The sequence below is a fragment of the Alexandromys fortis genome, unplaced genomic scaffold (assembly GCF_014885135.2).
Source record: "Alexandromys fortis isolate MF-2015 unplaced genomic scaffold, M_Fortis_MF-2015_v1.1 scaffold_56, whole genome shotgun sequence".
Classification (NCBI taxonomy): Eukaryota; Metazoa; Chordata; class Mammalia; order Rodentia; family Cricetidae; genus Alexandromys; species Alexandromys fortis.
The window spans coordinates 6,169,903-6,183,124 of NW_026067935.1; the positions used below are offsets into that span (position 1 = coordinate 6,169,903).

The 13,222-nt window shown below is 48.3% G+C and overlaps 2 protein-coding genes across 10 annotated transcripts in view; one reads left to right on the forward strand and one right to left on the reverse strand.

The window, feature by feature from the left end:
* Positions 1 to 13,222, forward strand: part of Sbno1 (strawberry notch homolog 1) — a 264,584-nt gene that overhangs the window by 53,911 nt on the left and 197,451 nt on the right. The window lies entirely within an intron of this gene.
* Ddx55 (DEAD-box helicase 55) overlaps positions 1 to 13,222 on the reverse strand; it is a 29,041-nt gene that overhangs the window by 5,064 nt on the left and 10,755 nt on the right. For 2 of the 9 annotated variants that reach the window (XM_050146573.1, XM_050146577.1), the window contains exons 2-10: positions 8,994 to 9,044; positions 8,829 to 8,915; positions 7,573 to 7,664; positions 7,395 to 7,457; positions 6,275 to 6,424; positions 5,121 to 5,310; positions 3,477 to 3,559; positions 2,288 to 2,419; positions 835 to 927 (exon numbers count right to left, since the gene is read on the reverse strand). In XM_050146573.1, coding sequence (XP_050002530.1) covers positions 835 to 927; positions 2,288 to 2,419; positions 3,477 to 3,559; positions 5,121 to 5,310; positions 6,275 to 6,424; positions 7,395 to 7,457; positions 7,573 to 7,664; positions 8,829 to 8,915; positions 8,994 to 9,044 — 941 coding nt within the window. The other 7 variants (XM_050146569.1, XM_050146576.1, XM_050146571.1 and 4 more) reach the window with 7 other exon arrangements.

The following is a 13,222-nucleotide window of genomic DNA, read 5'->3' on the forward strand; positions in this document are numbered from 1 at the left end:
GGGGGAGGGGGAGGGAAATGGGAGGCAGTGGCGGGGAGGAGGCAGAAATCTTAAATAAATAAATAAATAAATAAATAAATAAATAAATAAAGGGAAAAAGCAAAAACTAAACAAGAGATAAGTGTGTGGGGAGTGTCCGCGCTCTCGGAGAGACACAGTTTAGAGTAGCCTGGTGCTCTTTTCAATACTCTGTAATTTGCACTTTCATTTTTATTTATTCTCTACACACACACCACTTTACAGACAGCATCTCAACTCGGCAGCTCACGCTGATAAACTCTCGACTTCCATCCTTAGCCCCCTAAATACCACTATTATAAGCAGGAGTCACAACACCTGACTGTCTGAACGTGATTGCTAGAACACACCAAAGATATTTGGCCACTTGCCTACTTCTGGAATTGAATGTTTCAGGAGCTGGACTATCACCCAGCTGGTAGAGTATTTGATTTCAAAACTAAGCCAGAAGCCGGGGCGGTGGTGGCGCACGCCTTTAATCCTAGCACTCGGGAAGCAGAGGCAGGAGGATCTCTGTGAGTTAGAGGCCAGCCTGATCTACAAGAGCTAGTTCCAGGACAGGCTCCAAAACCACAGAGAAACCCTGTCTCGAAAAACAAAAACAAAACTAAGCCAGATATGGTAGTACATGCCTGTAACCCCAACACTCAAAAGGTGACGGCAGGACGATCAGAAGTTCAAGACCATCTCTGGCTACAAGAGACTCTTGTCTCAAAAAAAAAATTAAGATGTTTAAAATTTCACTGCACATTCACCCATCCAGGTTCCTGTCCCCCTCAACTCAGTCCCCAGACAGAGGAACAATACCTCACATACCTGGCATTGCTGGGAGGGTCGTACTGTAAAACCCAGTTAACTTCAGGAATATCAATTCCCCGGGCCATCACATCCGTGCACACCAGGATCCCACTAGCAATGAGAGAGCAGCACATGAGCCTGGCCATCCCCTAGCCATCATGTGTTCCAACCCCAGCGACAGCAGTGCAGGGCTCTGGAGTCTCTCACACAAACAGCTACTTTCTTTAATAGAATACTTTGATTTCTTTTTTCTTCCTCCTACAATCTTCCCAGACTTTATAAACTGCCAACAAAAGTGGGGAGTAGAGGAGGCTGCAGAGATGGCTCAGCACCCATGACAGGCACTGTTAACTCCAGTTCTGGGGGATCTGATGTTCTCTTCTGGGATCCAGGGACACCTGGATTCACATGCATAAATCTACACACATCACGCAAAATCAATAATAAAATGTCATGGACACACACACACACACACGAGGAGTGGGAGAGACAGCATAAAGATTCTTTCTAGCCAGTACTAGGGTGGAGCCAGGGCCTCTGCGTGCTAACAGGTGCACTGCCAACCACTGAGCCTCACCCGGACCCTATTTCCCTTTTGAGACGAGGTCCTCTGGTCCATCCCTCTGTAGTACAGGGTAGCCTTGAATTTCATTCCTGTTTCAATCTCCCACACACTGGGGTTACAAACATGTACTGCCACAGCTGGCTTAATTTTTTAAAATTTTTATTTGCCTGCATGTATGTCTGTGTGACGGTGTCAGATCCTGGAGTTACAGATAGTTGTGAGCTGCCCATGTGGGTGCTGGGAATTGAATCTGGGTCCTTTGGAAGAACAGCCAATGTTCTTAACCACTGAACCAACACTCTAACCTCTGGTTTAAATTTTCTTAATTCATGAATTTCTACTTGAGAAATAAAATTGTAGAGGGCCAGCCCTCAGCAGCCACTAGAAAACAAGTGACATCTTTACCCTGTGACTAGGACAACAGCAGGGTGCCGCTGTGTTCTTGTTGCTGCTTGAATGGAGCCATACAATGCTTAGGAAAAACAGGAAGAGCTGTGCTCATCAAGACACCCCAAGTCTTCTCTGTCTAGCCAGCACTCTATAGCCCATAGCAGGATCTGTCCCAAAAAGACCAAGGGACTGTGTTTGCTCTTATTTACCCAGGGGCAAATAGGTCCTCAAACCTCCACTGTGCCAAGCCCTGGGAGACACAGCAGTGAACACACAGGCCTGAGATGGAGTGGAGAAATCTAGTAAAAACTTGGTGACCCCACCTTATTGTATGGGGTGAGGGTCCAAAGCAGGCTTTGGGTGCCTTCAAAGATGTAATAACTGAGTAGAAACCAAAAAGACTCCAGGAGGGCAGAGGGAGAAGGGGCAAGTGCAGGACCTGAGGAATCCGGTGACTGGTGACCTGCCCTGCCCTGCCCTGCCCTGCCACCACCGAGGACACCGGTTCCCACTGACCTCTGCAGCTTGCGGAACTCCATGAAGATCTTATTGCGCTTGTACTTCATCTTCCCGTGGATGCACAGGATCTTGGCTCTCTTGAGCAGCGCCTCCAGGGCCTTCCCGTAGTACTCCACACACGCGCACGTGCTGTCAGAAGGGAAAGCACTCAGTCACCGGCCACTGGGGTCCAGGGACTGGGGAAGGATGCAGAGAGGGACAGTGGGTACAGACCTGCCGAAGGAGCCCCTCACTTCTCGCCACCATCCATCCAACCCCTCAAACGCCAGTGCAAACCCTGACATGGGTCCTGCTGTCTAGCAATGGCCCAGTAAGCAGGATCTACTTCCCCCGTGCTGTCATCAGGACCAGATGGGATTTAATTTCCTGTCTTTATGCTTGGCCTCCCAAGTACTGGGGCTATAGCAGAGACCAAGCCTGGGACCAGTCTGATGCATTTCATTGTACAAAAGTCAAAACAGGTTAGAGAGGAAAAAGAGAAGCCATACTGAACATGTTGGCATATACCTTTTATCCCAGCACTGGAGGGGCAGAAAGAAGTGGATCTCTGAGTTTGAGATCAGTCTGGTCTGTAAGCCTAGTTCCAGGCTAGCCAGTGAATCCCTGACTAAAATAAAACAAACAAACAAAAACAACCCAAACCCACCCAAGCAGGCACCTGTTCCTATCTTCCTCGAGGTAACAGGACACTCTGTGGCTGAGCAAGCTGCTCCACCCATCTCTCTGACCCTGCTTCTCAGAGCAGCATTCAGGTCAGTCTAAATGAAAAGGGTGGAGGCAGGAGCACTGCCTTCTTCCCCCTGCTCTCTGCCTCGGTGAAGACGTGACAAGACCACACGTACAGTGGTCATCTGGAAACCACAAGATGACTCTCAAGATAAAAGAAAGGTCCTGAACTCAGGAGGCAGAGGCAGGCGGATCTCTGAATTCAAGGCTAGCCTGGTCTACAAAGTGAGTTTCAGGACAGTTCGGACTGTTTCACAGAAAACCTGTCTTTAAAAACCAAAAGGATGAAAGAAAGGCAAGGTTGAGGCAGGTGTGGGAACATCAGCCTTGACCCCGCTGAGCTGCTGCTTCTGGACATCACCGCAGCGGGAGCCACAGAAGCTGGGCTCTAGTCACCAGGTGCACACAGCCTGAGAGCCCCCTGTGCTCCCCGCCATCCCAAACCTGACCTGGAGCCTACCTGAAGAAGACCAGGTGCTTCTCCTGCTGATGGTTCCGAAGGAAATGGACCAGCTGATTGAATTTCTCATCTGCCTTACATATCTACAAGGAGGGGGAAAGTCACATATTTGCAAAATTAATCCCATAACTGATTTCAGTTTCAGCCTTTTCTTTCTTCCTCTCTATTTTTTAGGGGGACAAGGTCTCACATAGCCCAAAGTGACCTCAAATTCTTGTAGCAAAGGTTGGCCTTGAACTCCTGCTTCTCTTGCCTTCACCTCCTGAGGACTAGGATTACAATAATGTATGCACCACCACACCCAGCACAGCCTTCACTTATTCATTTTAATATGCTGACTTATTTGGAGAGGCACACGCACAGAGGTTGAGCGTAGCTGGCAGGAATCGGCTCTCCATCTGCCATGTTGTACCCATATTGAAATCAGTGCCTTCCTCCACTGAGCCAAAGTCAGCCTGCCCAGCTCAGAGAGAACAAGACAGACATCCCAGCCTGCCCAACTCAGAGAAGCTTGATCGCGTGCTGCTGCCAGTGTTCACTTTATGTCATAAAACTGTGACTGGAAAGCACTGCCACATCAGGCAACTGTTCCCAGGACCCAGCAGACAGCCAGGCCTGGGCCAGCTGCGGTACCAGCTCCCTAGCCCAGGCAGCAGTGGGTCCAAGTGAAACAAAGAACACGCGTTACCTCCAAGCTTGAATCTAAGGCCACGTTGTTCCAAAGCTGCCACAGTAAGACAAGCACAGCCTCAGGAAATGAGTGTACGGACGACCTGAAGCACTGCCACGGAGATAGGCTCCACCCCTTTCCCAGTCAAGTGTTCAATCCAGGCCCCAACCAGAAACATTCAGTCCCAGTGAATGAGTTTTCCTGGATTTTGTAAAACTAACACTGCAGGTTACAAACTGGTCTCATGGAGCACAGTAATTCAGGTCTGTACTGCCAGGGAGACAGAGGATAAGGAGTTCAAGGCCATTCTCAAATACACAGTGAGGCACAGGCCTTTAATCCCAGCATTTGGGAGGCAGCGGATTTCTCTGAGTTGAGGACAACCTGGTCTACAGAGCAAGTTCCAGGACAGCCAGGACTGTCAGAGAGAGAAAAACCTTATCTTAAAAAACAAACAAACAAACAAACAAAAACTCTTAGCTGGGAAGTGCTGGCACATGCCAGCCTGTCTACAGAGTAAGCTCCAGAACAGCCAGGGCAGTTGCACAGAGAAGCATGAACAGACAAAAAGTTGTTGTGCTAAGACACGTCTAACCGTCATCTAAACGACCGAGAGGGTGGCCACTGTGTGTCCTCAGTGTTTCCTGACTCTTCCCATCCTGAGCAGCTGTGGGGGTTGATTCACTATCCAATGGCCCTATGTCATGGGTCTATGAAGGACGAAGCTGAGACCCCCTCCGAGTCCTGGCTCCTGCTCTGTACCGAGTAGTAAGCCCTGCCACTCGTGGGAAGATGAGCCTCCTCCCTTCCCCAGCCCAGGTTAAGGAAAGGCTAGCCCTAAATGCCAACATCCCTCAGGCAGCTGCCGTCTGACAAGAGCTCATAGTCCACACAATGCAACCCTCTGGTCTCAAGCCAGCCCCATCTCTGTGGATAGTGGAGGCACAGGACAAAGCCGCAGGACCCACACTTACCATGTAATGGTTCTCTAGGCGGGATGGGGTCTTTTGGGTACTGCTGGCTGCCACGCCTTTCTCCTTCACGGAGATTCGGACAGGGTTCCGGAGGCCCGCTCGCACCAAGTTCTCCACTTCCTGTGTCTGCGTGGCTGAGAAAAGGCCTGTTCTCCTCTGCTTTGGCAAGAACTCCAGGATGGTGTTTATGCTGGAAACAATACACACACACACACACACACACACAAATTAAAGCAGAGGAGCTGGGCACAGACTAAGAGGCAGAGGCTAAAGGACTGACAAGTCCAAGGCCAACCTGGGCTTCAGAGCTAAGTTCTAGAATAGCCTGGGCTTCACAGTAAGATCCTGCACAAAATGAATCAAATATTAAAAGTCCAGATGGCAGCTGGGCACAGTGGCCAATGTGGTCTACAGAGCAAGTTCTAGGATAGCCAAAGCTACATAGAAAATCCCTGTCTGAAAAAACTAAACCAAAACAAAACAAAGCAAAACAAACAAAAAAAAAAAAAAAAAGAAAAAAGAAAAAAGAAAGAAAGAAAAGTAGGGATATCATGCGCACACAGGCCACACCGTTGAGAGATAAAAGCATTATAATTTCTGTTCCTCCTTTACATCATCAAGGTCTCTCCAATACAAGTGTACAGTAATTGGCATGGACTACATGACAAGCTACATACATGAATCGTATCCTAAAACCTGCTATCATATTAGAGAAACCATGAACAAAAACAGAAAAACTGAAACTAGCCAGCATAGTGGCCTGTGTCTGTGCTGCTGACATGCAGGACTCAAAAGATCCCGAATTCAAAGCCACTCTGGGATACAGAGTGAAACTTGTTTTTTTGTTTTTGGTTTTTTTTTTTTTTTTCGGTTTTTCGAGACAGGGTTTCTCTGTGGCTTTGGAGCCTGTCCTGGAACTAGCTCTGTAGACCAGGCTGGTCTCTTGTAGACCAGGTGGAACTCACAGAGATCCACCTGCCTCTGCCTCCCAAGTGCTGGGATTAGCACAATACACAGACTAATCTTTTAAAAATAAAAGAACTGGGACTAAACCCTGTGATAGAAGCAGAGGGTCGAGCCACCTGAGGTTTGACAAAAGTCCCACTGCACCTCCTACCAGCTTCACCCCCTCCAGGAAGCCCCCATTCTAGTACCTTGCTTCAAAGCCCATGTCAAGAAGTCTGTCTGCCTCATCCAGCACCAGGACATCCAAGCTTCTCACACAGCTGGCCAGGTCCAGACCCTCAGCCTTCCTCCGGAACATGTCCTCCAGGCGGCCTGGGGTTGCCACAATGATGTTCCCACTTTGGAAAGAAAGCTCCCATTTAGCGTGTGCTCTGGATCTCAGGAACAGTTACCGAGATACCAAGTCCCCACCCTGCAAGGCCATCTCCATGCCAGGGAGAATGATGGCTGCACGGTAGACATAAGGGCTGGGAGAGAGGAGGATCTGGTTATAGGCAAGGATTCGGGCAGGATGGGCAAGGTCCAGCCCACTGGCCACACTGGCTACCTATGTTAGCAAGCATGTTGCTGGCACACAGCCACACTCTACCCCTACTGTAGACTATCTCTGCCATCTCTATTGCAGCAGAGAAACTGCAACACGACACCACATGGCCCACACAACTCAGGCCGACCTCTGACCTGAAGCAACAGAAAACACAACTATAGGAGGGAGACAGATGGGGTAAGGGTGACTCATGGCAAAATATTTGTCTGGTATGCATGAGACCCCGCAGTTCAATCCCAGCAAAAACAAACTGGGAAAGAGAGCGAGGGAGAGACAGAGGGAAGAGGGGAGAAAAGAGAGAAAGGGAGAGGGGAAGGAAGAAAAAAGAAGGGGAAGGAAGGGGAGGGGAGAATAAAAAAGAAAGGGAAGGAAGGGGAGGGGAGAGAGTTAGACCAAGAGGCTGAGAGGTGACCATGCAAACCAGCTGCTTATGTTTTCACACAATGTAGACTATAAGCAACTGCTAAAAAAAAATCTGAGACACACACGTTTGGAATTCCACCCTCTACAGTCTTCACAAGCTGGCAGCAAGGAACAAGCCTTGCCAGGCAATGCTCAGCAACAGGTGAATACTAGGGGCACCAGGCCTTCACACCCAGGTTGTTTACATAACCTGCCCCGACTCCCAGGACAACCGGAGACTATGAAGTGTTCACAAGGGAACCAGGAGGTGGGCAGGGAGGAAACACCCTCTGGAGGACCCCAAGGTACTTCCTAGGAGCCAAGAGCACAGAGGCAGGAGCAGGAACTTGCAGGCTCACCCATGCTGCTTGAACCTCTCCACATCTTCTCCAGGGTTCCGGCCTCCGATCCACAAGATCTGACTGAAGCAAGAAATGGGACTTGGAGCAAAGTCAGGCAAAATAACAACCCAGGCCAATAGGGATTCTCCACACCCATCTCCTCAAGTGCCATCTCGAGGACCCTGCACCCAATCACCTGAACTGTGGGAAGTGCTTTGTGAAGTGCGAAAGGACCTCGTCAATCTGAATGGCCAGCTCCCGAGTGGGAGTAATGATGATGGCTCCGACCTGCCCGCACGGAGGGGAATCACAGGGTCAGCAGTACATAGGTTCCGGGTGGGATCGCATTAGTGCTGCACCGTGTATCCTCAGACAATTCCTAGGATTTTTCAGCAGTCCCAGGGCATATCACACATCACCACATCAAGAGCTGTGAAGGGCGGCTCAGTGGTAGGCACTTGCCTACCATAAACAAAGCCCAGCACCACAAAACAAAAATATAACCAACATAGGGCTCAGGGATGGCACTGGGCACTCTCCAAAGACAGGGTTTCTCTGTAGCTTTGGTGCCTATAGACCAGGCTGACCTCGAACTCACAGAGATCCGCCTGACTTTGCCTCAGTGCTGGGATTAAAGGTGTGCACCGCCACCCGACAAACCCTTTTCTAAGTCGCCTTGTCCATGGTATTTATCACAGCAACAGGAAGGTAATTAATACTCTCTGTGTAGCCCTAGCTCAGCTGTTTCCATTTTCCTCTGACTGTTTATTCCTCACATTTCTTAGATAAACTTCATATTCACAGAGAGTCACCTGCTTCTGCCTCCCATGGCTGGGATTAAAGGCATCCAATACTAAGTCCAGCCAATATTGAACGCTTTTTTTTTTTAAGATTGTATTTATGCACATGAGTTTCTGCCTGCAAGCATGGACACACATCCTGTGCATCCCAGGCAGAAGAGGGCGCCAGATCCATTGTAACTAGAGGTACAGAGATTGAAAACCCTTGGGAGATCCTGAGAAACAAACCCAGGTCTTCTGCAAAAGCAACCAGTACTCTTGTCCATTGAGCCCCCACTGAGGGTATTTTAAACAACAAAATCACAACAAAAGCCACAAAAATGAGGAGCTATGGATACAGCTCAATAGTAGAGCACTTGCCTAGTAAATACAAGGTCCTAGGTTGGGTCTTCAGCTAAGAGAGGATTAAAACAGACAAACACAACTAACAGATTGCTCATAAGGATACCTGCTTACAGTATGAGAGCGAAAATGGCATTTCTACCCATACCCACAGGTGACCGAGAAAGTACCCAAGTGTCATGAGAGCAACCCAGCATCGACTTCGGTTTAACAAGCAGGTAAATTCAAAATAGACTCCTCAGATACCAAGCAGGATTCAGCTCAGGCCTAAACCGTCCTGCCTCCAGAACAGTCAGTCAACCCTCCTCACCTGGCTCTTCTTTAACTTCTCCTCCCTTCTCAGAAGAATCTCCACAATGGGGATGACAAAGGCCAGGGTTTTCCCACTACCTGTCACCTGCAAAGGGACAAAGGTTTTGCCTTGCTTCCCGCGTGGCTAGGAGGACCAGGGACAGACTGTTGAAGAGATACTCACAGCCTCCGCAGCAACATCTTTGTTTTTCATGAACAGAGGGATGGTGGCCGACTGCAGGGAGAGATGACAACAGCTGTTTACACAACACCACAGCCAAACAACAGAGACCCAAGTCCTAGGGACACGGGGGTGACTGAGGTCAAACTGAACCCCGCCCCATGGGGATCCGGAGTAAACAGTCACCACAAAGGGTTGAATTAAACGGGACAAGTTGTAGCCAGGTGTAGTGGCACACGCCTCTAATCCCAGTAATCAGGAGAGAGGGGCAGGCAGAACTGTCTCAAAACCAGCCAAGCAACCAAGAGAAACACTGTGAGTTATCTATAAGGACAAGTGTGGCAAGAGTCCTGGATTCAAGTCCTAACACTCGCATTGTTCCTTCTTGGACTAGGAAAGAGCTGGAAGCATTGGACATTTTAAATTTATTTTTACTTATCTGTATGTAGACTACAATCATAGAGGTACGCAAAAAGGCAAGAAAAGAGTGTTGAATCTCCTGGAACTGTAGTTATATTCAGTGGTCAGCCTATCCACTGTGGGTGATGGGTACTCAACCCTGGTCCTCTGCAAGAGCAGCAAGTGCTGTCAACCACTGAGAACCCTGGAAGCATAGGATTTGCCACCAGCCCCAGGGCATTTGCACTGGTTTTCTCTCTCTGTCTCTCTGTCTCTCTCTCTCTCTCTCTCTCTCTCTCTGTCTCTCTCTCTCTCTCTCTCTCTCTCTCTCTCTCTCTCTCTCTCTCTCTCTCTCTCTCCCCCCTCCCCCCACTCCCCCGAAGCCACCCCCTCCCCTCCCTGATTATCCAGGTCTCAGAATGACAACTCCCTCAGAGGCCTGCAGCCTCACTTCACCGCACGAGTCTATCTCAGTTCCTTTCTTCATAACGCTCAGCACAAAATAAATTACCTCTTCCTATGCTTCTTCCTCTAACACCCCCTCTAAAAATAAGGCCCACGAGTAGGTACCAAGACTGTCAAGTCTCCAGAGCCTAAATGAGGTCCTTCATAAATGGTTGGCGAGCTTTTGGTTGTTTGCTTGATTGCTTGTTTTGATAAATCGAGCAAGGGAGACTCTGTTTCCCCAATAATAACCACAGGTCACAGTCACCGGGCGCCCACCTGGATTATTTAGTCCCCACAATGCTATGAAGAAAGTGACTGTCATCATTTCTCAGACGGAAAGGGCATAGAAGGAGCCACTCTCCGAAGTCGCTAGAGCAGGCAGGACAGGCACGAAGCTCTGAGACCCCGGAGTGGGTATCGTGAACACGCGTGGCACTGCCCCGATCCCCGAGGCTGCATTCGAGCGGCTGACCGCTCGGCCTCGCTTCCCAGTGGACCCGATACCTGCACCGGCGTCATGTGCGGGAAGCCCAACTCGCGCAGTGCGCCCAGCACCCGAGGATGCAGCGGCACCTGCAGCGACTCCCAGGCACCCTCCGTCACGTGTTCCATGGCGCTTTCCCTGGCCTCCTCTGTAAGACTGCTCGGAACACCGAGACGGTACCACCAGAAGCACTTCCGCTTCCGGCTGGTCAAACGCCGGGCGGAAAACCGCACTCCAGCGACGACGTTCCGGAGGACGTGCCCGAGAAGCTAGGAAGAGGAGCACAGCGAACGGGAAGGCGAGGCGGTAGGGCGATGGAAGTGACAGGGAGGAGCCCCGACTTGTCCCACTAAAGGATGCTGGGGTTCCCCCGGCCCGTCGGTGAGCATACTAGCATCATGACTCTCAGGAATTCGCGGCCAAGCGAGGGCGCCAGACAGTCTCCCAGCTGAGCCTTTAAACTTAGCTCACCTTCGGACCTGGGGTCAGCTTTCGCTGCTGTCTTCCCGACGCCCTTCAATCTGATCAGCAGAACGCCTGTTTACTTTCCCCCTACACGGACTTTTAGCGTGTGCATTTAGTAGATTCACAGCCACCAAAGCAAACCAACAGTAGGGGCGTAACTAAATGTTGCCTATAGATACCGCACTTGAGGCACAAATGAACAAAAAGACCTCATCGCATCCTCAAAAAGCTTCTGCAACTACCATAGAGGGCAATCTGAGGACAGGCAGTCTGTTAAGGGCATCAGGCAATCACGAGGCTATTTGCTTTTTGCGCTCTAGTTACTACTTTGCTGAGCTTAAAATCTCTTCCGAGTCTGTTTATTTACTAATTCTACGAAAGGTAATGGCTATGAGACATCTATAGGACAAACCATGTAGTTTGGAGGGACGCCAGGCTTTAAGGGATGCAGTATTTGGTGACTGGCCATTCCCTGCTTTCTTAGCAGCTCCATGCTGGGAAGGATCTCTGCAGGAGAGCTGGCTCCACCTTCCCTTTTCCACAGACTTGGGCAACTCACTTTACCTCCTTCCACTCTATCTCCCTACATCCATAAACTACGTGGTAAGGTAAAATTAATTAAAATGTGACTTTCTCCACCCAGAAAAGTTAACATTGACCCAAAGAAACCACACAAGATAAAATGGTTATTTTTATGTTTTGGTGGGGTTGTTTTGTCTTTTGAGACAGGCTCTCTCTATGTACCCTGGGCTGTCTTGAACTACATAGATAGACCATGGTGACCTCAAATCTCAAGACCATGGTGACCTCAAATCTCAAAAAGATCCACATGCCTCATCCTCCAGAGTGCTGGGATTAAAACGATTACCTGGCTTAAATTGGTATTCTTGTTCACTACAGAAATAAAAATGACATAACATAGTTGTTTACAAACATAGGCATATCTCATTTGAAGAAAAAGAAAATTTGTATTTATCAAAAAACTTAAGTTAGCCAGCATTAATATAAACCAGATATTGACGGTTTTTAAAAAGAATTGTTTATTTACTGAACCTGGGGCATATTAGATACACAACCAATTTTAAATTTACATCTTTTAATTCAATTCTGAAGTGTTTTCACACACACACGCACAAAAAAAAATTGGCATGCAACAGCTGCCCTACGGTGAAAGAGTCACCTTATCAACAGACTGTTGCAAGGATAGTCATCAGGGTTGAAAAATTATTTGTCCTGAACATGAAAACTTATAACAAATTTAAATAAATTTTACAAAACTTATTACTTGTAGTTTTCCCCTTGCAAGATCCAAAATGGAAAATAAAATCTGCAGGTAGCTACCAGACATCAGTCAGATCATAATCCTGGATCGCCCACACCCAAAGCAGAGCGACGTTCATGAAACCCATCATCAGAGAGAAAGCCTCTTAATTTTCTATAAACAAAACTGACATGTGCCAAAAAAGAAAGACACCAGAGAACAAACAAAACCCTAGTGCTGACACTGAACCAGGGCCCCAAGGCCACTGACTAAAAGGACAACAGTGGCTGCCTATCACTGCAAGCAATCCAAGAGGCCTAACCCTTTGGCATGAGAAATGCAGGCTTCCACTTGAGCAAACTCGCTCCTCCTAAGTGCCAACATGAACAGAGATGTGGTACAGAGGGAGAGCAGTCTGTTCCAACACCCAAAAAACTGGCTCCAACAGACTTCTAAGTTCTCGGCTGCTTGTGTCAATTCGAATAGAGGTGATTGAATTCCAAGGTTCAATATAAAACGTTTGGGGCAAAGTGCTGGGATGAGTCTTTAGTTTAGGCAAACTCAAAAGAAAGTATGAGTGCCCACATGGTAATATACCCCACCACAGGTCGCTCTGCCCTGAGCTGGGGCCAGAAGGGTCAATTTCAGTTTATTGTTGATGTACTGACTCAACAAAATGGACACCTGATAATGAACTACAGATGAGGAACTCCCTAGAATGCAGTCAGGCTGTGGGGTGCTTCCGGAACAAACTGCGTTTTATTATAAAAACCAAAGCGTAAGGAAGCATAATAAAGACCATAGTCCCAAACAGCATTAATAGCCCCTGAACTCTTGGAAGGACTTGTATAACGGGGCAGCATTCAAGTAAGAATTAGAGGCCAATCAAATGTCAAATTTCCACTCTAACTTTCCTAAACAGGTTACCCCCACACCAATTAATCACAAAGAAACATAAGTCATGAACATTCAAAAACAAAAATGTATAAACTAATGACATTATTATGACCAAGGTGTTTGGTAAACAAGTGAATTGTGAATTTGGGATCAACAGGAAAAGGTCTTTTAAACAACCCTCCGGACTTCAAAAAATCTCTTCAGGTAGTAGATCTGTCCCAATGTCATGGCAACTAGAACAAGAGCTTCGAAGAAGGACCAAAGGACCACTCTGCTGTT